The 27646-nt window shown below is 48.5% G+C and overlaps 1 protein-coding gene across 1 annotated transcript in view; it reads right to left on the bottom strand.

The window, feature by feature from the left end:
- tiam2a (TIAM Rac1 associated GEF 2a) overlaps window positions 1-26604 on the bottom strand; it is a 56189-nt gene extending 29585 nt beyond the window's left edge. The window contains exons 1-14 of the mRNA XM_036541595.1: window positions 26535-26604; window positions 22655-22756; window positions 21194-22327; window positions 15425-15866; window positions 13207-13379; window positions 11745-11969; window positions 8770-8955; window positions 8231-8383; window positions 6465-6512; window positions 2875-3039; window positions 2080-2184; window positions 1731-1809; window positions 1548-1637; window positions 907-1158 (exon numbers count right to left, since the gene is read on the bottom strand). Of these exons, the coding sequence (XP_036397488.1) occupies window positions 907-1158; window positions 1548-1637; window positions 1731-1809; window positions 2080-2184; window positions 2875-3039; window positions 6465-6512; window positions 8231-8383; window positions 8770-8955; window positions 11745-11969; window positions 13207-13379; window positions 15425-15866; window positions 21194-22321 (3046 nt within the window). The 5' untranslated portion in view covers window positions 22322-22327; window positions 22655-22756; window positions 26535-26604. The remainder of the gene's footprint in view (window positions 1-906; window positions 1159-1547; window positions 1638-1730; window positions 1810-2079; window positions 2185-2874; window positions 3040-6464; window positions 6513-8230; window positions 8384-8769; window positions 8956-11744; window positions 11970-13206; window positions 13380-15424; window positions 15867-21193; window positions 22328-22654; window positions 22757-26534) is intronic.
- Between the last annotated feature and the right edge of the window lie 1042 nt (window positions 26605-27646).

Raw genomic sequence — 27646 nt, 5'->3', positions numbered from 1 at the left:
TGCTGCTGGGTCACCTTGGTGGGGCTGGACTTCCAACACCCCACTTCCATACAACGCCCATAATCCTCAGACGCCCAGATCACACAGGCCATTTACCTTCCTTTGGATGAAGGGTACCCTTTGATTCTCAGGGGGCACTCCGGTTATTTTGTCCCCCAAACACAACTGAATTTTGGTCAAACCCTGCTTTCAACACTGCAGTTCTGTGCTGGGCCCGGTTCAAAGCTGATAGTCCATTTAAAAAGCGAACCTGCGGCTTCTCAATTGCACTGTCAGAATGAACCCACAACTGCAACTCTTCACTTGCAACACACCATGACAAAACGGCGGAGGCAAAACCCAGGCAAGAGATGGATGGCTCTGTCGCAGGGCATATGGCACTGCTGTAAAGCATATCAGTGTTTGAAAGGATATATAAAGGCAGAGCTGGCACCTACTCGCACTGAAAGCAGCTTGAACAACGTGGGTTTAGCATCACTGTGGAAGTGTGACACTCGCAAACCATCTGCTGCTGACAGAACCACTAGTTCACAAACAAGCACATGGGGAATAACCAAGAGTATTTTTGCAGAAGTGTTCGTGGTAGTACGTGAAGAACAACAGGCTTCTGTTTGGTCCTCAGTCAAGCTAGTTTAAAGTTTTGATTCATTTTGTAAAAAAAGAATGGTATTTCATTTGCTTAAAATTTTAAATACATGTATTTTGTTGTAACAGGTTATAAGATAATGTTCCAAATGCTTAATATTTCAGTCTACTTTAGTCATTCTACTGTCACGTCAGTCAAGCTCATTTTCAGACTTAAAAAAAAAAACACCCTCCAGCCAATTTAACAGTTGGAGTGTAGCGTGACGTCCCAGTGGTGTACTGAACTGGGGATACATCTCACAGTGTAGTGTGCTGTCTCACCTGCAGGCCAGGCCTTGTGGTGTTGATCCAGGAACTCCTCCTGGAGGTGGGACTGGTTGGGGACAGGCACAAGGAGACTGGAGTCCCTGGTTTGTGAGTTTGGCCGGGTGGAGCTCGGCTCGTTCGAGACAGAATCTCGCTTGACGGTCAGCTCCAGGGTCTGCTCGCCGAAAAGCATCTGCAACCGAGCCAGGTCAACCGTGGACACGCACTTCCCATTGAGAATCAGGATCTCATCGCCTGGTCTGAGGCCTGCAGAGGGGACGCAAGCATGTACACACACACACACACACACACGCATACAAACAGGAAACTATATCAGTGCCAACTGCTCTCACAACACTGTGTACTGAATGGTGTGAATTACTCTTGTTCTCATTTCTTTTCAGAGTATGAATACCAGCCCATGTTCAGGGAACTAACAACAGCAGGTTTGTATCAAGTATAATTCACAAAAAACTGATGGAGCATTTCTGTGTAGTGCTCAATATGAACGGAAACACACACTTCCCCAGAGTAAAAAAGGATTCTTATGATGAAAATGCAACAGCTGACCTGTGTAACAGCAACATTACAAAAAAGACCTTTTAAACCTAAATCTGAGAACCAAGATCAAATCTGATAAAACCACAGCTTCGTACCTTTGCTGTAAGCCAGACTGTCTGGGAGAACTTCGCTCACGAAGACATGGCTGTTCCTGCAGCTGTCCGCGTAACCCGTCACAGCAAACCCTTCAAACCCAAACAGAGGGGTTATTAGGTCAAAAGAGGGTGATGTCGGGTAACTGTATCAGGCCCTCCCCCCATGTTCCTCCCAGAACTCACCGAAATCCGCCGTGTTGGTGGGACGGGTCATGTGAAGGGTGTAAACATTCAGGGGGAGGATCTCCAACCTGTCATTCAGCTGTTTGGGGGAGGGGGACATCAAATCAGTTCCATCAAACCCGTCACTGCTACACTGAAGATGGAAAGAGCCCTTCCCCCTCCCTATCCCAATCTGAAACCCTGAGAAAGTGCTTTTTAATGAAGTTTGTACAGGCTTAACTCTACAGCTCAGACAACATGTCTAATGACACACCTCAGGGATGTGAAAGAAGACGGGTAATACAACAGCGGCACTGATTACAGTGACATGCCTGCGGAGGGTTTAAGCCTGGCTGCACAGAGGACTCACCAGGTTACAGATCAGCTCGCTGGAGGCAGGTGCGTGGAGCTCGGAGTGCTGGCCCACGTACCTGCGCACACGCAAGCCATGCTGGTGAGGGTCCAGCTGCCCTACCTGCAGGGGAGAGAGAGGGATAGGGGGACAGAGAGACAGAGAGAGTGAGGGGACACTTCATCTGTGCTTTGTAAGCTCTAACAATAAGGCCCTGTGCAAAGGACTAAGCAAACAAATTAGCACTTCACCCAATTGGGGCAAAATGCAGCAAAATCCAACAACTGTGTTTATTGAACGCAGCGTTACGAAAGTGGCGTTACGAGAGCGGCATAACGTGAGCTGTGATACGAGAGCTGTGTTACGAGAGCTGCATAATGAGAGCTGTGTTATGAGAGCTGTGTTACGAGAGCAGCATAATGTGAGCTGTGTTATGAAAGCTGTGTTACGAGAGCTGCATAATGTGAGCTGTGTTACGAGAGCTGTGTTACGAGAGCTGCATAATGAGAGCTGTGTTACGAGAGCAGTGTCGGCTTTGTCAAGAGAAAGGCCTGCACTCCCCTTTTCCCTCACTCTTCGTCTTTCCCTGCTACCTGAACTCTCCCACTTTAATTGCCTAAAGGCTGCGGTTAAAAATAAAAAAAAAAAAAAAACAATTATCAGGAGGCCCTTTCCAGTGGGTCATTCCGTCAGGCGCAGGACGAGGGGTCACCTCTACCGGAGCGCCGCAGAGGGACAGAGCGAGGCAACGCCCCATTAGTCTCACAGAGCACGCGCGCTATAAAAAAGAGTAACAAGCCCCCCAGCACCCACCTTGCAGGCCAAGGACAGAACATCCTCCACCGTTTGGTCCCCTTTCAAAGGCACTGTGACGGCTTGGTTATCCGGCAGGTACACGCAGGCAGTTTCCAGGCAGGCATCCCAGTGAGTTCCGTTGGACGAGGCCATAGAGTACAGATTAGCCAAACCGTCCAGTCTCTGCTTTTTTTAGGGGGGAAAAAGGAGCAAAAATTAATAATGCTAAAGCCGGCAACAACCAATCTGCTGTGCAAGTTGCCACGCAATTAATTTTTTTTTTGTTGGTGACATTAGAGGTTGTTTCAACTATTTCAGTTATCATAATCACAGCGTAATTATTACAGATGCAAACTGTTCTCCGAGCCTGGCAGAACAAAAAAGAAGTAGAAAATGTCAGCTGATATTTCCTAGTCACACGACCAATGAGGTCGGTTAGGGTCGGCAATAATTTCAGGCCCCTATGTTACTGTGTTTCAGCACAATTCCACTCGGTTTTGGTTGAGACTTGACGTCTCCAAAATGCAAACTGTGGTCGACGCATTACGACCTTCGGGAACCACTAGAGAATGCCACAATAAAGAGAGACAGCATGGGGAGGGAGAAATATCCACACAAACGCACAAAACCAAAAAGAAACAAAAAAAAAAGACATAAATTATTCAAGCTTTTGATAAAGATGGCACACAAGTTACTGTAGCACAGACATTTACTTCTTACCCATGTGACTCATACACCAAGAAAATATATGTGATCAACTTCTCCCAGGGGAAACAGAAAAAGCATTTCTGTGACTCCAGGAAACTTTTCGCTGCTGTGTCGCTGTGCTCCCTGAGTAATACCTGGACGGAATTAACCACCACGTCATAGTCTCATTCAGGCACAAAAGCCCTTCTTTTGGTCCTCATGTTGTTGGAAATATCTTCCTGTTGTCTTATTGGCCAGAGCACAAGTGATGTCATCAAGCTTCAGTTACGGTACAACACACAGACCAACCCAGTCTCCAGGCAGAAATGCAGCTGACATGAATGCTCATGGTCCCAAAATGGGCTGTAATAAGTTACATCATGTACCAGCTTGATGAGAGTAGCTTTTTCTTAAAAAGTTGGTATAACAGTGACCAATTTAGAACGCAAACTTAGACAGCTAAACGGCTTGCTTCCTAAGCTGGGAATTTCCCACTGTGATCCAAGCAGACAGTAACAAGAAGTAACAAGGAATCTCAGGTGCTGATTTTACTAGATTTAAAAAAAAAGATTACTCAAAGGAATCGACTGAATAATAATTCTGAACCCTTAAAGAATTCAGTTGAATATGCTGGTCAAAGTCAAAACACAAACTAGAAAGGTCTTAAAAATGAAAATACTGCATTTTCGCAAACATCTGTCTGTATAGCAAAGTCAGCTTAACATAACCAGCCAAAACAGAAGCTAATTACGTTCTGGTAAATTTGCTTTAATAACCTCTGGAGAGAGCGAAAAGGACCGTTTATTCCCCCATTAATTATCTCAAACCCCCCTCCCTCCCTCCACACACACACACACACACACACACACACACACACACACACACACACACACACACACACAGACAGACACACAGACACACACTCACGCACGCACACACACACGCAAGCGCACAGACACACACACACGCACACATGCGCACAGACACACACTCACACAGAGTGCTGGCCTGTCCGCCTGGCACAGCGTAAGAGAAAACCATGCAGCTCCCAGTACCCGCTCTGTGCGCCACCCTTTGGTGTAACGGCAAAGTCGAGTTTCCGCGACAGCCGCCAAAACACTCCGCTCATGCCGCGTTGCACAAGGGCACATCTGACAGGTTCTGACCAAACCGTCGGTCTGGCGGGCCTTTCTTTCCACTGGGAAGGGAAATGACTGACACTGTCGTTCACGCGGTACCAACGGGTGGAGGAATGACGGGCCACAGCGGCAGGAATAACCGTCCTGCGCGTTTGTTCCGTGGTCTCTTAGCAACAGGATGACATCATACATGCCACAACACAAACTAAGCCCAAAGATTCTCAGGTCTCTGAGACTCGTAAAAAAACAAAAAACAAGGGATAGAAAAAAGACAACTCATCGTGACAAGTATGCAGAACGGTTCAGCAGCCAGAATGAGGGGACCTTACTCAGTGCTGCCCCTTGTGGCTGACCATGAAGATAACACTACGTATGACATCCTCCATGGGTACACAGTGAGCTCTGTGTTTTATCATCAGTGTTGATAACAGAGAGCAGAGCAGGCTCATGGGTAGGGACATAATTACCGCTATGTCCCTGCTTAAGGAAGTCTCTGGATGACAGAGAGAGTATTACACCGATGCTTGGTGCATGCCAATGCTCCACTACCAGGCAGCGTAAACAATCTCTGCTGCTGGGTGATGCTGCTGATTCACGGTGCCAGCGGGGTGAGTGCTGTGCCAGGTGGCACACAGCGAGCAGAGGAAGCTCTGTGTGTGTGTGTGTGTGTGTGTAGGTGTGTGTGTGTGTGTGGGTGTGTGTGTGTGTGTGTGTATGTGTATGTGTATGTGTGCAGAGGTGTGTATGTGTATGTGTATGTGTGTGTGTGTGTGTATGTATGTGTATGTGTGTGTGTGCATGTGTGTGTGTGTGTGTGTGTGTGTGTGTATGTGTGTGTTTGTGTGTGTGTGTGTGTGTATATGTGTGTGTGTGCATGTGTGTGTGTGTGTGTATGTGTATGTGTGTGTATGTAGGTGTGTGTGCAGAGGTGTGTGTGTGTGTGTGTGTGTGTGTGCAGAGGTGTGTGTACGCGCAGAGGTGTGTGTGTGTGTGTGTGTGTGTGTGTGTGCGTGTATGCTGGAGGTGCAGGCTGTGCGCAGTGACAGTGGCTCCTCTCCCCCCTGCAGTGCTGGGTTCCGTGAGCTGGAACTCAGCTGCATTCCTGTACCCCCTGCCCCTGGCAGGCTGTGAAAGAGCCCCTGCACGAGCACATCTCCAGTATCAACACGCCGCCGGCCCACTGGCACGGCTGCAGCAAGGCTGGACCTCCGGGAGCACAACGCCAACCCAGCCATCCTCCCAATCTCACCCCGCACCTCGCACCTCTTCTGCAGAAAACTACAATGCCAGGGATCAATGACGGACTAGATCATTTCGGGATCTATCGTGAGACCTTATCTAGTGGCCTGACCACCCCACAAGCTGACAACACCTGGCCATCCCTCCCCCCTGGTGACACCCCCTTGTCCTGGTCACCATACGGCAGACGGAGCTTCCTGTCCTTCGGAATAGTGGTGTTGTAGCCATCTTCCACTACAGACTGGAGACCCACCTCTTCAGACTGCATGCTAGCTCCTTGTTATAACACTTATTTCTTGCCTGTTCTTATATGTTTCTGTAAGGCGTGGAAATGATTGAACACTGCAGGACTTGCAATACAAATTCTCCAGTCTCCAGGGTGTGTGCGGCTGTCTCATTATAAAGGTCTGAAGAAGGGGTTGAGCGCATACTCATTTATCAGTGTGACAAACTTGCCTTTTATGAGTCTGCTTCACAGACTGGAAAAAAAACCTAAGACCAAAGGGTTTAACTGAAAAAAGAGCAAAAAGGGGAAGGACTCACCTCAGAGCTACACGGTGCAAGATGTACTTCATCATTTCCCTCAAAGATCTACAAGATAAAAGAAAATAATTGTGAAAACTATGCCAACTATGGCATATAAGGCTTGGCACTGAGGCTGGCACTGAAGCTTCATATGTGGTTAGTGGTGTCTTGGGTGTGAAACTTTTCATGCCATTTTATAAGAAACACTGTAAAAGTCACAGTGGATAACAGCGCCTCCTAAATGACAGTAATGTCATGTAATGACAACACCACACCAGCGCACTCATAAGAAGCTGAGTCATCCTAAGCGGTAACCAGGGGCAACGCAAACATAGGCCCAGCTTTCCGCTTATGCCTCTATGAGAAACGACAAAGACCTCCCGTTTTTCCAGAAGGCTTTCCACTCAGCACAGAGGGAACCTTTGAGGCCTTCTGTAAAGCACTGGTGGTGCGGTGTTGCCGAAATTAGAGCCCCTGTGGCGGAGACGAAACGGGCCAGGCCAGCGCGGTGAGGCCACCAGCCCGTTCCCCTCTCTCCCCAGACTGCCGTCTGTCTTTGCTGTTGAACCAGCCCTTCTCAGACCCTAAGCCCTCTGGCATGGGTGACTAAGCTACTACAATGGCTGCTGACTCAGCACGCAGGGTTGCCAGACCCTCCCGATTTTCACACCCCCTCTGTACCCTCGACCATGTGGAACAGAGAGGACACCCTCATTAACCTCTCCGGGGCTTGAAAGATATGACTCAGCCTTCCGTTCGGAGACCCCCTGCGGGACAGTGGCCCTGAACTCCAGCCGGGAAAGATAATTAAACCGAAGCTGATAGGTGGCAGAAAGGTGGAAGAGTTCACGAACAGAGAAGAGCCAATCGAGGCCTGGGGGGCGGAGCCATAGACAAGCCCCCCGCTGCAAAGCCACCTAATTTTAGAGCGCTTAAGTTCCTTTATAAATCCATGGGCTAAGCCACGGCACTTTCCTCGAACTACTTCCCCATAAGCAACCCCTCACCCCATGGAGAAGGGCCAGGGATGGGGGGGGCATGTTGTTCAGGACTGAGTTCAGACCTCTGGTACAGCTGCTAGCTAATGTGGTTGTTTTGTAATAAGATGATGGAGCGTGCTGTCTGCGTGTGACAGTTAGCCCATGTACGAAGCCGACGGTGGTCAGACGGCGAGTTAGGCAAGGAGTGGGTGGCGCAAGGCAGACAGACTAAACATAGCCAGCCCACAGGTGCCACACGCTCCCTCGCTGACAGATGACAGGCTAATTCAAACATTTAAATAATACTCAGACAACATCGAACAAATGTTTCAACAACCCTGTCCCAGAGTACTAGACCCGAGACGCACGGGACGAAAAGCAGATAGCGCCAGGAGCCTCTTAGCTATGCGTCCCACGGAGAAGAGTAAAAGCCTCTTAAAATTGTTACGGCATCGTCATAAAAAGGACCGCCTCGGTGAGAGAGCTGGCGCCGCGGCCCTCCAGGAACACGGGGGCTGCTTGGGATTCGGAGAGCGACACGCCGACCATCTGCTTGCTGCCGTGGGGCTGGTCGCGGCAGTTTACCGCATACGGCGTTTCATAATTCATGTGCCGCCTCTGTCCTCTGCTTTCAGCACTTCCGCCTGCCATCGCGGCCGGAAACGACACGCCGTCTAACCAGACCTCACAACACACCCGTTCAACAGACGGGAATCGCATGGGAATCGCTAAGAGCGTGATGGGAAATGAGGCATCCCAGCAGTGACGGGAGGAGGGGAGTGGCCGGGCGGGGCCGAGGATCACCTGCGATGCGACTGGCCTGCTGTCCTGTCCCCGCTTGGTGAGGCTGTCCAGGCCCTTGAGTGAGGAGAAGAGGCCCCTCTTGCTGCTGTTGTGTTGGGAGAGGGAGAGAGAGAGGGAGTGCTTCCGCAGCTTGGAGTCATCCCGGGAGCAGATCTGGGATCAGTCAGACAGACACAGACAATGAGAACCCGACCAGTCTGTCACAGCGTACCAGAACACTGGGAAAAATGTTCACTAATAGATAACTAGATAACTATGTACAACCAAAAAGTTCTGAACTGTTTATAAACAGTAATAAAACATTTTAACATGGCTCCAAGATTACTTTTTTACTCAAAATGAGAAAAGACAAAAGCATTGTAAATGCCTTTCTATATTGAGAAATAATCTTTTAAAGACAAATATTTTCTGGTGTGGCTTCAACTGAAACTCTTTAATAGGATTCATGTTGGCTCTGGAATGAACTATTTTTGTGGCACATGAAGACAAAGATAAATTCACACACGCACACACACACACATACACTCAAACGCACTCACCAGGGCGTGGAAGGAGGACACAGAGAAGATGCCCAGTCTGCTGAGTGTGGCCTTGGAGGGGCGGCTGGCGGTGGCCAGCAGGCTCTTGGGGTTGGGCTGCTCGCAACCCTGCAGGCTGGCCAGGTAGCAGCGCAGGCGGAACAGGTCCATGTGGAACTTCTCCAGGTTCTGCTCCCACTGCTGGATCTGTGGGCGGGGTAGCTCTGGTCAGGGGGGGGGGCGTTACGCAGTGGGGCTGAGATTACTTTCAGATGTGTCACAGAGGCGAGGGAGGGTGGGAAGTCTCCATGGTATGGCTCCAAGGGAGAGGGCTGAAGACCCTCATTACAACCATGCATACAAACCTTCTCCACCATGTATATTTTGAGTATGTTCTTATGTGTTTCACTTCTGAAGTGCTTAAATGAGGAAACACTAATGTTGAATGCGTCTTTATATGAATAAGAAAGGAGTGTGTGTGTGTGTGTGTGTGTGTGTGTGTATACACCATTTCTGTAATCTGTATTCAGACCCATGTTTAGCATGCAAAAGTAAACATCATGCATAAGAACTTTAAATCTGGTACAGTGCTATCATAAATGATTACTTTCAGATGTGCCAAAGAGGCAAGGGGGGTGGGGCGGGATGTCTCCTTTATACCCTACTGATCACAGTCAAAGGTTGAGGGTGTTGAGAATGTGAACGCCCCCATGACAAGCCTGCCCCGGGACCCTTCTCCACTATGCTATGCTCTTATGTGCTTTACCGCCCAAAAATGAGGAAACACCAGCACACGAAACTAAAAGAACATTAATTTTAGTACAGTGCTATCTTAAATGATAATCCTCTTTAAAAAAAAAAAAGTAGCAGCATAAAATGTTTGGCCAGCAGTGTAGTCTGTGGATTGTCCTTTAGGGACCAATCAGTACATGCACAAGGCTGAGATACAGCACTGCTCTGAAACCTGTCAGCACTTCATCTGCGACTTTCCTGCTTTAATACACTGTAAAATGTTGAGCCTCTGGGGGTTGCAGTCCTAAAGTTTTCCTACGTCAGCTTTTTCTGAGTCTGTAGATCGCCATGTGACTTCACCACTGCAGCAAGCCTACAAAGTCCATGCTGCATTGTCACTGATCACTTGAAGAGCACTTCACACAGTCCATGTAGATACAGCACTCTCTCTCCTTTAACTTTCCTCACTCTTAAAGTGGAAAATGTAAACTTCATTGATTGAACCGTGATGAGACTGTTTATTCAGAAGGACCTCCTGGTCTTGATTTTAGGAAATGGGACATCAAAGACACACCTCCCCCCCCCTCCCTCCAAATCCATCAGCCCGTCTGGGACATGTCTCCCTGCAGAGGCCTGCTGGTTTAACCTTCCCGCCCCCCCTGCCCCCACACCGTGACCCCCCCCCCCCCCCCCCCCCACTTCCTGATGTTTTGGTTCTGTGGCACCACGTTAATATGCTGCAGAGAAGCGACCGAGTCACGGACATCAATCATAAACCTGCGTGCTTTTCAAAAATAACAGACTGCAGTGACGGACGGCACAGGAGCACAGGGGCGAAGCACAGAGGAGGAGATTTATTACAGAACAGCAGAGAGACAGCGTTTCAACAACAGGTCACAGACAGGCAGCGAGGAGCGGAGCGAGGACAGACAGCTGAACAACACAGGAACTCGACTCTGGTGGGTGTGGGTGCCAGGCTCTGCTGCTGTATCTGTAATGGAATATTACCATAGGAATGCTACCATAAACTGCCATGGGGATACTGCCATAGACATTACCACAGGAATGTTACTGTACACTGTAAAGATTGCTGTAGGGATACCAACAGAAGCACTCCTAGAGCACGAAACACAAACCGTAAGGATACCACCTTAAACACTAAACTAGGGTATAAAGGAAACAGCAGCAGCAGCAGCACATATCTGAGAAAGAACAGTTAACTGGAATAAAACTTTGATACAGACAAAATGGAGCAATAAGTGAATAATAAGTGAAATTTTGTTTAAGCTTTCAACCTTAGTCTGAGTGGATCTGAAGTCAAAAAGAGCGCAACGGCAACATGTTTAGATGAACTTGGGGGCAGAGACTTTGGTTTTTGGCGGGTCTTTCGTGTCTGGTCAGTCACCGTGGCCGATCTCTTGTTTCGCCCTCAGAAAGAAACATGATCAGTTTCCTGGCCGTTAATCAGGAAGAATGGCCACAGGGCGGGATAGCCTGAATCACCGCCCCATAAATCCTGCTTTATTTACTCATCATAAGGGCTGCTGGTGGAGGAGGGCAGTTTATAGAGAGACCGCAGAATGTATCTCCGCTGGTGTGGGCGCTTGCACAAAATATTTTTTGCTCCTGGCAACTTCATGACTTCATCTAGTCCTCTCTCTCTGGGCTGAACACGGGTAATTCCTTGAAGGAGCTCCTAGCCGCAAAACATCTGGAATACCAATTGATGAGAGCATGTAGGGGCGGCATACCTTGCATGGCTGTGTGTGTGTGTGTGTGTATGTGTATGTGTATGTGCGCGCACACATGGTCATGCACGTGGAAATGCACATGGGAATGTATGTATGTATGTGCACACGTATGTGTGTGTGGACATCTTTACAGTCATACTAGAAGGGGACAGCAATGTAGCACAGTGGCAAGACTGCTGATTGAAAGGTTGAACGGTTTGATTCCTCACCGGAACGCTGCTGTTGCCTCAATAGGTACAGCTGCTTCAATAAATACCTAACTGTATAAATGGATAAAACTGTAACCTGTGTAAGTTGCTCTGGAAAAGACTGTCTGCTAAATGACAATAATGCAAGTGTAAAGCAGAAAAAGCATGTGTGAGTGATGTCAAGGCCAAGACAGTGTCCCTTGTCATATACACTGCTTTCAGACCTCAAACCAAACAACAACAAGGGGACACACCCAGCCAGGCTCCGCCCCGTTTCAGCACACCCCGCCCACCCACAGCATACCCCGCCCCCCCCAGCGCTCACCTGGCTCTCGATGGCCCTCCTGTTCTTGGGGTCGCTGACGATGGAGAGCTGCAGCTCGGCCATCTTCTTCATCTTGCCGTCCATGTCGATCTTCTGCAGCAGCGCCCGGGTCTGGCTCCTGAGAAGCCGCACCGTGTCCTCCTTCCCCTGCCGCTTGGCCAGCATGGAGGCGCTCGCCGAGTGGATGGCCGTCACCCAGTTCTCCAGGTCCGTCTGGCTGGCCGCCTGTGGAGAGGGAGGGACAGCGGTCTCGCGTCATCCAATCGGGCGCCCGTGCGTGCAGAAGCGGTTCTCTTGTGGTTCTCTCCTGGTTCTGTTACCGTGGTTCTTTCCCCATGAGGTCCGAGGTAGGTCGGTACACAGAGGATGTTAAATACAGATGGGGCGGCAGTGTAGCGCAGTGGTTAAGGAGCAGGCCTTGCAACCAAAAGGTTGCCGGTTTGATTTCCCCACTGGGGTACTGCTGCTGTACATAACCCACAACTGCCTCAGTAAATATCCAGCTGTATAAATGGATAATATTGTAAAAACTGTAATTGTAATTGATGTACGTCGCTCTGGATAAGAGCGTCTGCTAAAAGCCAATGATGTAATAATGTAATGTAGATGATACAGACGCACTTCCTGTTTCCCGCAGTGCTACGGAGGTCAGCCGCTAACAGCAGAGAAACAGATGCGCACCCACGACTCCCCCTGGAGGACCGTGCTCTCCCCTCTCATTCCTCTGCGGACCGCTTTCCAAATTTAACTCCCTCTCGAAGGCGGGCGTACGGCCCGCGGGGAGAAAGCGCTATATTTATACCCAAAGTAACGGACAAAGTCCTACGCGATTCACAACCGTGAGAGTGAGTGAGCCAGGAGGGGAAGTGGAGTCAAGGTTGCCAGGTCTGCTATACGCTTGGCCTGCTCCACCTCCCACCTGGCAACAGCCTACAGCCTTTGGATCCGAGCCGCTGACACGTCGGCACGGCCCGCGTGGCAGATTAGGCAAAAAGCTGCAGTGAAATCAGGATGGCTTAACGCGTGAGCCGTGTGACATTTTGCAAAAGGAAATTAAAAAATACTCCCATAAAGCAACACCTTCTGGTTTTCATCGCTCTGCTTGGTTGTCACCAGCCATTCGCACACCAGTGAAAAGGGGACGGTTACGGGACGGTGGGACAACATGTTCCAAGAGCAACAGCCATGCAGGGAACAGCCAGGCGCTGCGACAGAGAACTCTCAGATCACACACGAGCCATGGTGACCTGAACTGAACCATGACCACGCCCCACCCAATACAACTGGAGGCAAACAGTGCCCATGAGTGCTGACCTAGGATCAGATTCTCCAACCACAATTCTAACATTAACCATTATAAGCTAAACCGGAAAACCGGTCCTAGATCAGCACTAATGGGAAACTTCTATCAGGCGCCCCTCCACTGCCCTGTACGTAGATAAGAGCATGTGACGTGACGCACCTGGAAGAGGTAGACGTCCCCGTAGGAGTTGCTGAGGCAGAAGACGTTCTCCTTCTTGGGGTGCTCGGGGACCGACTGCACGACGCTGTCCTCGGCCAGCAGGGCGTAGCGCGGGGCCGCATCCTGCTCCGCCGAGCTCTTCCCGTACGTCTCGTAGAACAGGAGGGTGCAGCCTAGGGGCGGACAGGAAGAGGAGAGGCTCTGACAGGATGCTGGCGGGAGCGAGAGGGAAGCATTTCGCGGTGTCTGTCACACTGTCCCATACACCCATGGGCTTTTAACGGACACCAACCCAAACATGATGAGCTACAGATAGTCTTTGCAAAGTCGTTCCAGTCCGTTGCAGGTCGTGGTTAGCTTTAATTAAATCAGAAAAGGATTATTAAGCAAACGTCCAAAATTAAAGAGGTGCAAATCAACGGGAAATGCTTAACGAACTGAGGAACTCAAAGGTCGTACACTTCTTACACCTTAAAAACAATGAGGGTGAGCAGGTTATTTCGTGCAGAAACAGGCTGCGCAGTTTTAACCGAGCAAAGTGTGACGTTTCAGACTTACGCTCTCGGTTGTGACGGACCAGGGAGCGAGAAGCTGAGAATTGAGATCGCAAGTGTACCGCCACGTGAGGAAAAAGTCAAAGGATACGAGGCGACAGCTGCTCATTAAAGCAGCACTGAGTCACCCTGTCTGGCAGGACAGTGGTGGCTCTGTGGTTCACTGCAGTCAGGTAATGAGTAATAGTCTCCTCTGTCTCCACAGGCCACTCCCCTGTCTGGGATGGACACTCCCACCGTGCCCTCTCCTCCGTCACCCTCAGACGGGCACTTCACATCAGGGACCGCGTGCCAACCGCCTCCCTCAGCAGACGGCTATAACACTGGGAGTTTAACCGTGAAATTAGCAGCCTGATCATGACATTGGGAGTCTGGGTCAAATATGCCTCCATCTCCAGATGATCTAAATACAGGGAGTATCACCATAATATTGGTGTATTGGCAGGTTGGCAATAATATTGAGAGTTTAACTCCGACAGTGGAAGCTTGATAATGGGAGTTTGACCATGATATTGGGAGTTCTGGTCAAATATGCTCTGTATTAGGATCAAATATACGCAGAGCCTTTTACAGGAAGAGCACTGGGAAAATGGGTTCAACCAGAACTCACCGCAACAGCATGTCACTGCCGTGCTCCCTTTGAATTTATAGTTCACATGGCGTCAGATACAAGAGGATATGCAAGAACGAACACAGTTTCCATTCTTTAACTGCTACTGGGGTTGTTTTGTACAAAAATGAGCCCAAAGGCAGATAATCTCACTGGGGGTGAACTTACAGCTCAGTGCAGAGGTGTGATCTGATATCACAGCACTGACAGTCACAGTTTCAACCCAAGCTGGTGAGACTACCTGCCTTCTCATTACCACCTGTAATTGCATAGTTACCCTGAAGCCTTTTGAGTACAAGATCAGGCAACAGCAAATATAATCAAAACATAACGGCCTGTCACAATACAGAAGCCTAGGACATTTCTCCAGTCAGGCTGTGATCAGTCCTAAAATAAGAGATCAGGCAAAAGAAATTCCTGTCAAACAATCTTCTAGTACCTCTTACAACAAACCTCAAATTTTACAAAAAAACACTTACAGGTTAAACAAAAAGGACTATAATAATTTCAGTTACTGCATACAGGTGAAAAAGCAAAAAGAGCAATTGCCTCAATGTAAGCACTATGTCACTGGTACCGAGATAGATTATTTTAATGAACTAAACTGAAGATATCATGCTGTGAGAAAAAATACTTCCCTTTGTTTAGTGTTGTTACACATCTCCTGTGCAAGTAATTGGCACTGTCTGTTAGACTGTGTGCTCATTTAGCCACAGGGTAAGTAACAGTAGCAAAACCGAGTGAGTCTCAAGCAAGACTGGAGTGACAGATCAATGAGTCAGGTAGCCACAGATCCACGTCTGTGGCTACCTCATCCACGTCAGCTTAGAATAAGCTGAAGCACATGGGAAAGCACAACGCTAATGTCTGATTAGCAAAATCAATTTGTACACTACATGCTAAAAGGGCCCTTTCACATCAAATTAGACCAAAGGAGGACCAAAGACAGTGAAATCGCTTCCTTCATGTCCGATTATGACATCACTTCCTTCACACACTCTTATGGCACCACTTCTTCAACGTCCCACTGTGACATCACTTCCACCGTCCTCACCTTTGAGTGTGACCCAGTACTGCTTCCACTTGCGTCGGGCCACCAGCTCCAGCTTCTTGTCCTTGTGCAGTGTGAGCAGGGGCTTGAAGGAGAGCCAGCCGGCCTTGCGCACCACGCCCTGCTCCTTCTCAAACCGCAGGTCCAGCTGCTCCAGGGAGCCCAGCGAGTCGCTGCTGGTGTCCTCGGTGCCGGTGGACGGCTCCTGGCCCTCCACGCCGCTGCTGCGGCCCGTCTCCAGCTCGCGCATGAAGTTCTCGTAGATGTTCTGCCGCAGTGCGTCGCTGCCGTGCAGGGCGCTGGCCGACTCGCTGCGGGTGGGCGGGGCCTGGCCGGCCCCTGGGTACCACAGCAGGCTGGAGGCCTGGGAAGGGGAGCTAGTGTCGGCCGTCAGCCCGTCCACGCCGCTGTCGAAGCACTCGCTGGCCTCCTTACTCCTGGACTCCTGCGGGACAGGGACAGGGTCAGGGGTCAGAGGTCAGAGGTCAGAGACTGGTACAAATCTGCTGCTGTACATCTCAGATGATCTGTACTGAATCTCCACATGCATGACTACCACAGTCACAACAACACATTACTCTAGTATTTGCTCAAAAGTTACCTTTTTTCAGGTGCAAACATGACGCACAGATTGTACATTCATTAAACTGAATGAGTTGACTGAATCTAATGAAGCTCCTTTTTCTCCAGTTCCTCTACTTAGACTCAGCTCCAAATCTCTCTAGGGCACTCAAGAGAACTGCATTTATTACTTGAAATTAAAGGCTACCGGTGCTTCAAATTAAAGTGTATCGATTCTCCCTGGGTCATCCTGGCAAGTGTCCTTCAAACATGTGTCATCAATGCGTTGCCCTGGTGACCCTCCTCTTGCCTCCCTCTCTAGCAGATGGTTCTCATTAAAAGGCTGGGGCTCAGTATTTCACTCAGGGAAGGCCGCACTTCACTCCAGCGCTCCAAAGCACTGGGATGAGGTGGAGGCCAATAAAAGCCCCCAACAGGCCAATAAAAGCAAATCCGACCAATTGTAGTCGACGCAGGAGACACAAATCTGACAACACGGGTCTCACAGATAAGTCTCACAAAGTGTGTTAAACATAAGTTTTACAACTCAATTTTGTTGAAACACCATCCAGAAGCCAGAGGATGCCTTGTATTGTGAAGAGCTACACTAAAAACCTGACAAATAAAGCCCAAAAACAAAGGCAAAATTTATCAGAGTACTTTCATTCATGGGATAAGGGCCACACCAAGACAGTGGAAATAAGAGGACAGACCAATTATAGACAGGTCCCAGTCATCGGTGGATGAAGCAGACTCAGAGAAAAATAATAGCCAACATGAGCAACTGAACATAAGGGCTGTAAATGAACCTGGGGAATTTCTGAAAGACAGACATAAGCAGCAGTGTAAACCCCAGCGGTCAGTGGGGTACTGAGATGAAGGTGCAGGATCTGCCTCCTCCGCAGCCTGCATGGCCTGGAACGTCTCAGAACTAATGGGGTCCAGACACCAGGCCAGACATGGCCCAGAGGACAGTGTGATTCCTGAGGGTTTATGGGCCTCCAAGAGTGGTCAAACTGTGAAACCCCCGGCCACGCATCCCTGCTCGAGCCAGTAAAGTCCCAAATTGCTCCAATTGGGTCATTCAGAGCTCAGCTGGAACCCAAGCCCAGAAGACACTTAAGTCTCTCTTGCTGCTTGAGTAATGCCACTTAACTATACAGCATTTTGTAATGAAAAAAGCAAAGCACTGTCAACTGCTTCTACTGCTCTTTCACTGCTTTGTTAACTGCTGGATCTAGAGGCAGGAGTTATGGATTATGAATACTAATGGGGTCTTTATATGCCGCAGGGGAAACGATGATTCTCTGGATTACAAAAAAAAGGGCTGCAAAGTTTTTTCCAAATCCCTGTGTATTTCACAACCCTGAACAGTCTCAGCGTACAGACCCATACCTCCCAACTGCATAAAGCTGCAGCAGTTCAAATGAGGAAGTGCCAAGGAACAGCCTCTGTCCACCCGTCAGCCATAAAATCTGTGCCAATGCAAGTTCACAGATTATGAGGCAAGCAAGAGAGGAGCCAAAGAAGAGCCTCTGCCCCGCCATGCCCTTCATTCATAAAAGCTGTGTGCCAATTCAAATTCACAGATTAACGGGCTAGTATGAGAAGAGCCAATGAACAGCTACTGTTCACACATGTCCTCCATTCATAAAAGCTGTGTTCCAATGCAAATTCACAGATTATGGAGCTAGCAAGAGAAGAGCCGAAGAGCAGCAACTGCTCACTGCCCTCCATTCATAACAGTTACTGCACGCTCACAGATTACGATGCTAACTAGTGAGCGGGAAGATTAGACCGAGGCGGACCTAATTGAAAGTGACATCTCAGCTTCTCTGAGAAGACAGCCTCCTTTCAAAGGTAAGACCCAAATAAAGAAACGCCTCTTTGGCCACATTTAGCCTCACATGGAGGTGGAGGCCGGCTCTTCAGGACAGAGAGGAAATCCCGGGGTCGTTCAATTAGCACCGAGACAACTTACATCAAAGGAAGGAGAGATGTATTTGTTGAGAGCATTTTAACCCTCTTTTATATAAGTTGAGCATTATTCATGGAAATATGTTCAGTTAAATGGTCAATGATGGCATTTTTCATGTGGTACGTGTTAACATATCCTTTTTAGTGTCTAAACGGAACTTGTGCTGTTCCACTCAAAACCCATACCTCTCTTCCAAATTTAATTTGGAATTTGCTGAATGCTTTAAATTCTTTTATTCTTATCACATTCAAAAACCTCAGTGTAGATTCAATTCCTATATTGTTACGCTTAAGTTCACACCTGAGGTTTAAAAACCTGACAAATCTACATTTAGGCAAACTGTATCCTCAGGTGGCTTTTTAGGTGTATTTAACAGTTTAAACCAATATTTATTGAACCTGCTCTTGGCAACACACTGCACACGCAAGTGCTTGCTCCAAATGGCTTTTTTTAGTCAGGTGCAATTGAGTGGTTAACTGAACAGTGATCTGGATTTGCTCTCTAATGACAGAAGGGTAAATCCTTTTAGAATATGGCTGGAGTTGTGTTTGGAAAAATCAGCAATCAAAGCAAAGGGATTACTCCATTTATTTTTGTTCATTTGCAGTACTTACACAAATTAGGAGTACAGATTATACTTGGTAATTAATTAGGATTAAGTTGTTATTCCACTAATTACTTGTTGCAGGTCTTCCAGCAGTTAATCAAACAATTAATTATATATAATCTATCAAGAAAGCTGCTTAAAATGTAAACATTAACAAAAAGGAGTTCAAGGAAAAAAAAAACCCTGAATACCTCCAATTGCCTCCTTTCATAGAAAATATACTGGAGGTAATTGTGCAGAGGAGACACATTTGATGAAAGGATCGATCCCACCAAATTCACCAAGCTCAATCCGAACCAAAGACAACACCAAGGGCCAGGTTACCGGATCAAGACGGCGAAATACTGGCACACACAGGCATGATAACATGGCCCATCTATCAGATGTGTTGCAAACTTCATGCGCTGCGCACCATTTACTTCCCGAACTGCATTACACTTTATGGCAAAAATTCAATGCAGTGCCAGCTCAAAGGTTATTACGCTACTGCAAACCAAGTGTTTACCTTTAGTAGGGGAAGACTGTAGTCTGGGGGCCAGTCTGTTAGCAGCTTATGGGAGGCCGAGAGCTCCTTGCGTAATGCAGAGCTATGTCACTCCTGTAAGCTGCAACGAGACCAGCACCCAGGCCTGGAGGACAGCAGACTGCTTTTCAAACTGTAAACAACTGCACGAGGAACAGGTCCACCATCATAAAGCAGAAAGGTCATGGCTGAGTAAGATGGCTGATAACTGGTGCAGGCCCGAGAACCTTATCAGGAGTTTGATTGCTGCCTTGCTGTTGTGAGGAATCTCAGTGTTCCAGGTTGTTTTCAGAACTCCTGCAGCTCCATCCACATGCAGCACACCACACCTGTCAATCTCAGTCACAGGTGTCCCTGTAATTCTGTGTACAGCACGTATCTGTGCTATTCCAGTCCTCATGCCTCTATAGTGTCACTTTACAGGCACTGACACCTATCCTTTAAAATGAGACAGACATACAGCAGTGGATTATACAGTACTTTTATCAACACCATGGTTAATGCTACTGGAGGCTTAATGTCATAATCAACCGTCCCCCTCCAACATAGAGAAGCTGTTTTACAATATCATTTCTAATTTTTCCAAATCCAAGAGGTTTTGGTTTATTTTTATTTTCTCTGCTGTATTTAACCGAATATAAACATATTTGGTATTTTACTAAATACATGATTCTGTGAACATTAAACAACTTGGTAGTGTGAACTAGATTCCGCAATCCTGGATTCGCAGCCCGGTCCCCCAGCGCATATTCATGAATAACTTATTCGGGTTAATATAACATCTGAAACGGGTGGACCTATCCTCGTTTAATCCTCATTCGTATTCCAGACTTGATACCTCTGCTGATATACAGCTGCAAGCGAAATGAAGTTTTTATTACCAGCCGAACCAAGCTTGGGATCCCATATGGGGTACAGCATGGATCTGCGAGGTGTCCAATTTGGGGTCACCTGCTCTCGGTTCACCAACCAGCCACAGCCCTAGAAGGGGAGCCCTTATCACAATCACCATGGCCTCATGGTCTCTGTCTCTCTATCCCTGTCCCTATCTCCATCTCTGTCCCTTTTCATTTTAGGACACCCTGTGAGCCCTCTCTGACAGCTGGAGCTGTGCTCCTGCACTCCTGGTGATGTGGCGCATGCCTTCTGTGGCGTGTCGCCGAGGTTAGCTCGGGCCAAGGGCCCGTCAGGCCGACACCTCCTCCTCTGGCCCTCCCTAACGAGGCCGGGAAGCTGGCTAGCCCTGGCCGAGCACCGGCGAGATGCCAGAAGTGGGGCTCCCCTGTGGTGTAAAAGCTGTCCACACAAACGCCGTGGCATGGACACCACATTCTCCAGCCTGGAAAAAGCCAGGCAGTTCCCACGGCACTCAGAAATCAGCACAGATACCACTATCAATCCTAATCAACACATATACGCTGTCTAGATATGTATCTATATGATGACAGATCAAGATATCCATCCAAATGACCACAGATATCAATTATGCATTATGCCAGTCAATATCAGTTATGTCAGTTGACTTAACTATCAATATCAGTTAACGCCAGTTATGTCAGGTAATAGATCACTTCGGGACAGTCAACTCAAATGTCAGCCCTAAAAAAAAAAGTTAGCATTCATTTCATTTTAGCTGGTCCTCTTCCCAAGTGATTTCTGTTTAGTTCTCTGGAGGGGTCATTCATTCCAGTGATAGGATGTGCCAGCATGTGTATTTAGAGCTGTACAATAGATCACTCAGCTGAGATTCGGGTTTTTTGTACCGTTTACCTTGGCGAGGATTTAAGGTGAAGCAATAACAAAATAATTTATGTTTCTTCCTATAAATTTCTTCTTGAAGCGGCTGCCTACTGTCACATACCTTTGAGAGTTATGTCTTAATCTGAACAGGAACATTTAGGTCTAAATGGGAATAGTTTCTGGTGAGGTTGTAACATTCAAGAGCAACAGACAACGCAAAGCTAGTTTACAAACTCAATCAGGAAAATCATAATCCCTGGCCAGGCCTTGTAGGAGGCTGTTGTTGGAGCTCCTTGACAGATCTGAGACAGGCCCACACACACCCACACAGAGAGAATACAGAAACCCAGCTCCCCCGTTTACCTGCAGTTTCCTCTTCTTGCTGCTCAGACTTCCTGTCCAGTCGCTGATCCGCCGCAGGCGGCCCCTCATGGGGTCCTTCTTGGCGGAGCTTTGGCCGCGGGGTGGGGCCTTGCGGCAGGGCAGGGTGTAGGACAGGTACTCCTTGGCCTCGGGGCACTCCTCCTCGGCCGGGACGTCCAGGACGGACACGAAGGAGGCGCGGTGGAGGTTTCGGCGGGCATCCAGGCAGCGCGCGCGGAGGTCTCTGGAGGCGGGGAAGGTGACGGCCACGGCGGGGTCCCTGTATAGGTCCGGGAGGGAGGTGGGGCACGAGCAGTGGCCAACCCGCCCCTGTCCGCACGCGCAGCGCTCCGCGGGCCGTCCGGGAGAGAGGGCGGGGTCGGGGTCGGGGTCACCGTCGCCGGGCTCCGCCCCGTCCCCCCATGGCCAGTCATACCAGGAGCAGTCTGACCCGAGAGAGCTCGTCCTGAGGGTGGGGTCGGTGGACGACGCGCTTTGGGGGGGTTCGGGGGTGCGGCTCGCGCCCGGGAGGCTGGGTGTGGACTCCACGGTGGGCGAGAACCTCAGCAGCTGCACGGGCCCGCCGGAGTCGTCCAGAACCCGCCTGTCGCTGGTGCTGTTGGTGAACTCCACCCGCAGGGTGCCGTCCTTCTTGATGACCACCTTGGGGCTGCGTCTCTCCTCCGCCAGGCTCGACAGAGACCTCCTTTCGGGCGTCCGCTGCCCATTCAGAGCATGGCCATCCCATTGCCCGCTGGACCTGGGGTCACTGCTGCGGTAGTGATAGCCGTTCTCTGGGGGCAGGAGGAGTCCCCCACCCTGCTCACACAATTCAGGAGAGCTGCGATGCAGTTTGCCGTTGGGGCTGGCCTTGTTGCCCTTGGTGACGTAGTCATAGTGACGGGGAACGTAGGGCTGGCAGCCCTTGTGCTGGGACAGGCAGCCCCTCCCTATAGCCCTGGAGCGAATACTCAAACCCACAGCCCCGCCTCTCCACCAGCCGTGCGGGGACAGGACCTCTTCTTTGGCCGCGCGGAACCTCAGGGAGTAGGGCTTATGTTTCCCAGGGACCGCAAGGCTGCTGCACTTGTGCCCCTGAATGCTGTACTGGCTTTCAGAGTTTCCCATTCTGATCTGGACAGCAGAAAACAGAGACTCTCGATGATTCACAGAAAGGAAATGTCACAGTGCAGTCTGATTTTTCCACTCGGAAGCGGCCGGATTTGCAATGTAAATCTAATTAGCCACACGTCAGCATCAATAACCATGAACATCTAAGCACATCTAGGAATAACTTCTCTCACATCAAAATGATGCATGGCCCACTGATTAAATGCATGCACCTGGATTGCTCCTAGAAGGTTCTTCACAGAGTCACAGGAATAAAGAATTAACCACCCCAATTTTTTCCCACCATACTGTGAGGTGTGAGGAAAGAAAGCCTGGTAAAAGCAGCTGTACCAGTTCTGGCGTCTGTCTTCAGTGAAACCCCCAGCACTCCGCATGTCCCTGTGAACTCAGCTCCTCTTCCCTCAAGCAGCAGCCCAGCTCTCCTTGGCTCATCTGGAGAGGAAAGCAGATAAATTATGGTTACAATTAATCCTATTTATGGATGATATTTGTGTCTATGTATGCCATGCATTGCCTATAATTTAGGAAATTACTGCCTACAACAGGTGCCTGGTGTGTTTTTATTGTTTATACATTTATAGGATTCTGTTGTATTCTGGTTTAAGCTTCATCTCAGTCCCCCATTTTTGTCTTTATATTGATACAGTACAATTCCAATCCTTGTATTAAAGATTGTACTACAGAATAACAGAAAATAATAGCATTGCGTTAACCTCTCTCTGGATATTCTATTGAGAGAGTCAACACACACTAGGGCTTGTTTTGGTCATATACAGTCTGCATACATTACATATATACCATACATAGACTGGCCATGTACAGTGCATGCATTCAGTTGCCTGTCAAAGCTGTGCCCGACCTGCACTGCTCTAGAGTCCACCGTTTGGCGGTGATTCATGTTACCTGAGTTAGCGTAACCGCACACAGAGTCTACCTTGTGGTCTGGCCCATTGACGATTTATAAGCTACAGACTGCTGCCCAGCTGTTCCCGCCCTTGAAAAGAAAAGCTCTTTTCACCCTATGATCCAAGCATTACGCTGATTTTTCCTGCCTCTCAGCACTCCACTAGGGAGCTCCTGTTTGGTGGGCTGGGAACAAGAGCAGGCTTAGGTCTCCCTGCAGTTTATTTTTAAACTCTTGAATTCCATGTTCCATTTATGTTTGCTGCATGGAGCTACATTACTGTAAAGCATGGTTACAGTTACAGCTAAGTTACAGTATATCATCAGTTTGCTGCGTGGAGCCAAGTTACAGTATAAGGTCAGGAAAAAGAGCTGTCCTGAAGGGAGGCATGCCTTGTTCAACACAGCATGGGCCTCCAATTCTTCTGCTGTGACACATGAATTTAAGAACATTCACCCCCTGACCTAAGCACACTTACGCACTACATATACATGCGGTCATGGGTCTGCACCCAGCAGGACATTCTGAAATATGGGAAAGGTATTGGTTCACAAAAGTGATTGACAGCACTTGGTAACTCCACGCAATATTGAGCTCAGGAAGCCTCAATCTGCCATGACCATATATGGAGTGACTGCTTTTACCACAATACACCTCTATAAGCCCGTTTTTACAATGGGCGCGACTGCACAAAGCTCTATCATGAAGGTGACAGTGGACCGTAGGGAGGGCTTGATGTTTTCATTGTTAGAGCTCCACAATTAGACTGGTTTATGAACTGATCCATGAAATGGATTATGGGTAAACCAATGCAGCAACTTAATTAGGAAGTCCAGAAAGTACTATACAATACATCACTATGTTTCAATACCTGGTTGACTGCATGGGCTGTAGACCTGTCTAACAAAGATCAAAGTTTTATGGCATGATTGGGACATACAAAGGAGGTTTTTTGCAGTTTAACCCAGACAAACAAATTTGTGTGTTTTAAACACACAGTTCCATGAGATCTAAACCCAGTTCCTGAGATATGTGCCTGAAAGAACACAGTCGAAGCTATGTGAACCTCTCTCTGTTAGGGCTGGGCCAATCACAAGCCAACAACCAGCTCTCCTGGCAGATACAATGCCAGGTCAAACCTAAGAGTTCAGGTGTCCAGAGAGAGATCTGAAGGTCAAATGGACCACAGGGGCCGAATCTGACCTTGCCTGTGGTCACCCATCCTCAAGGGACAGGGCAGTGAACTTACAGCTCAAGGCCAGGATTTGGTATAGTATTCCGGAGGCTAAAATTCCTCCCAGACTCCAGCATGTCTGACATCTTGCATTTCTTGCATGCATGTGGGAGAAAGGTTTTCACAGGGGCAAACAAATGGTCTGAGCTTTTTCCCCCCCAATGTCAGTGCATAACAGATATGCCAATATAAGGGGCAACTCTAAGGTGGGGAGAGTTCTAACAAATACAAAAAAACGCAAAGGATTCTCTTTTGTCTCTCTCTCTCTGTTTCTAACACATACACACGCACGCACACGCGCGCATACACACACACACACACACACACACACACACACACACACACACACACACACACACACACAGCTGCGGGCTGTACTGCTAGTCTGTGACTTCTCAGCCTGGGAACATCCCTCCAAGTGAAAGCCCTCAGTTCAATCCAAATCCAAGAATTTCAATCCACAACCACGGCTCCCCCCTCTCGCAAAATCCCCCCTCCCAAAATCCGCACTTTGGCCTCGATTCACTCCAGGCCATCTGCTTGCAATGAAGGGGTCAGCTTCTGTCAAGAATTCCTCAGAGACATTCATCCAAACATCACGGGTGAACCCCAGCTTCTCCCATGGATTCTCCCAGAGAACTACAGTGCCACCATCTCCACACTCCACCAGTTTTGGGAAGGATGTACCTCTGCCAAGTATAAACATGGCACAGTCCTTACGCGGGGGGGGTTGTTCCTGGCAACAGTGGCCAGTGGTCACAGTAAATTCACTCACATGCTGTGCTGATGAGCCTGGCTGAGGTCTGCTGTTTTCTCCAACGCTCTAAAAAACTGGAAGAAAAAAGCCTCGTCCTTGAGCATAATCTCGGGAAACAATGCCTTTGAAAATCATTTACACAGCCTTGTGTAAACGTCAGGGCGGATTTCTCCCTGTAAGACTACAGGCTTGTCACTTCCATTCTGGATAACGGCGCCAGGTTGACTTTAAACGCAAGACTGCTCCCAGAGAAAAACGCCTCATCGTAAAACTTTCACAAACTTTACAGCTTACAATCCGAGGGCACATTAACCATTCAAACTGGCAGCTAGCGGATCGAGCGTAGCTCAGTTCAGGATTTCCCAGACAGCAGCATGAACTCGAGCATCTCCTTCTTTCGCAGAACAATGACGTGCTTTGTTATTCTTAGCAGTCATCCAGCACACGCTTATCGCCAGGTCTCCTTAATTGAATGCAGTGCAGCGGTTCTTAAAGTGGAGATGATTTGATCTAACTGGCAACTGCTTTCATGGTTCAAGTTAACCAACAGCGCAAGAACAGGAAGAGGGACGACACAAAAGAGACCCCCCATCCAAAACAGACAGGCACTGCTATTAAAAGGGCCAGGGGCGGGCGGCTCTTCGATTAAGTGCTGACACATGCTCTTAATTTAGAAGACACTGTGTCAAACTAATTATAGAATAAAAAGATTAAGCTGTCAAAGATATGTATTGCAGACAAATGTGCACGCAGATTCACTGTAACAAGACTGAACTGAAACTAAATCAAATAAAATAAAATCAATTAAATAATGTAATGATTAACAGTGATTAACTGCAATGAATAATCAAAAAAACCACAGCACTGGCAATGTCAGATCTGTCCTCATGGACTTTGCACCTCACGAAAATGATCGGTCCACAGGTGGTGAAGGAAGTGACACTGTGCTGGTCAGGTGTCCTGCACTGAAAACACCTTCACCAAACAGCAAGCAAATAAAGATTCCTCTGGGCAGAAAGGAAAAAAGTTCCCCCTCACACATGGAATAACCCAAATCACTTACACACAAGTTGAAGCTGATACTTCTTAAAGACTGACATGCTCACAACGACATGCTAAAAGCCTGCTAACATGACAGGGCAGGTCATTATACATTTATGAAAATAGAAAGTAACATAACTGGGGAGAAAAACGTAGCAAAAACCAGCCACCTAAAGTACAAAGTGACACTAAGCCCAAACAGCCCTGTGAAGACTTTATTGTCTTTCATCCAGCTAATACAGCAGACAAAAAGTAGAGGAGACACAACCCTTACCTTGAGCCAGAGCGTTAATCTACAGTCCCTCTAACACGCAAGGAGAGCCCTCTGCTCTCTGAACTCAAAGTGGCTTCCTGGAGCTGGCTCCGCACTCTTAAACTTACATGCGTGCACGCCCTCGAACGCAGACACACACACACACGTGGAAACTCTCCTGCCAGTGCTACAGCTCTGTGGCTGGTAATCCTCTGTCACGGCGGTAGGGACCTGCGGGGGCGGGGGGCCGGGGGGTGGAGGCAGCGAGCCGAGGCGGGACGCACTCGAGCTGGGATGGATTTCTCTTTGCGCGGGATACCCTCTGAACGCTCACTTTTTAGGCTTTTTTCTCAGCTCTTTCTCCCATCTGGAAGGGGTCAGATGATGCCAGCTCGACCTGAACTCTTCTCCATGAGGGTCTTGATTTGATTAGGCCAGACGAGCCGCCGTAATGCCTGGGAGACACCAGGGAATGCACCGTGACTGGGGCTATGCTTGACCCTGCATACCACAACTACCATGAGTGCAAAGGAGAGGGGAAGAGAGGGACACGGCTACACTCATAACTACCACGAATACACTCTGAACCAGGGATACCACAGCACCGCCAGCAGGGAAGAGGGGGTGAGAGAGGTGCAGAGAATTAGGAAAAAGAGACAGAGGGAGAAAGAGAGAGGAGGAGAAAAATAAACAGAAACAGGGAAAGAAAGACCCAGAGTGGAATGTGGTTGGCTAGATAAAAAGCTATAGCCATGTTCATCTAAAAACTAATTACCATATGGGAAGAGCAGAAAAAAATTAGGTCTGCACACATTCCATGGAATTCATGTCCCCTAAACGATGAACAAATGTTATGCTTTCCAGAGCTGGCTCTGTTGCGACTGCCCGTTTCAAACACATGTTCCTCCCAAGCAGCATATTTTGAGGTTAGTCAGAAACTTCATTCAAACCAGCCTCTACTGAGCCAGGCCATAGCACAGGAATGAGGAGTGCCAGGCCATTCTGGAAGCCATTTTTCCCCTGACTGACTCATTTATTTTAAAGTATTCACTGACGGTGGACAGGACTCTGCTGTTTATAGCAAATGAGAGGTAACTTGAAAAGGGGAAAAAAAAATCTAGAAAACCACACAA

The sequence above is a fragment of the Megalops cyprinoides genome, chromosome 12 (genome assembly GCF_013368585.1).
Source record: "Megalops cyprinoides isolate fMegCyp1 chromosome 12, fMegCyp1.pri, whole genome shotgun sequence".
Lineage (NCBI taxonomy): Eukaryota > Metazoa > Chordata > Actinopteri > Elopiformes > Megalopidae > Megalops > Megalops cyprinoides.
The sequence above is the reverse complement of the archived record's forward strand: the minus strand, read 5'-3'. Positions and strand labels throughout refer to the sequence as shown.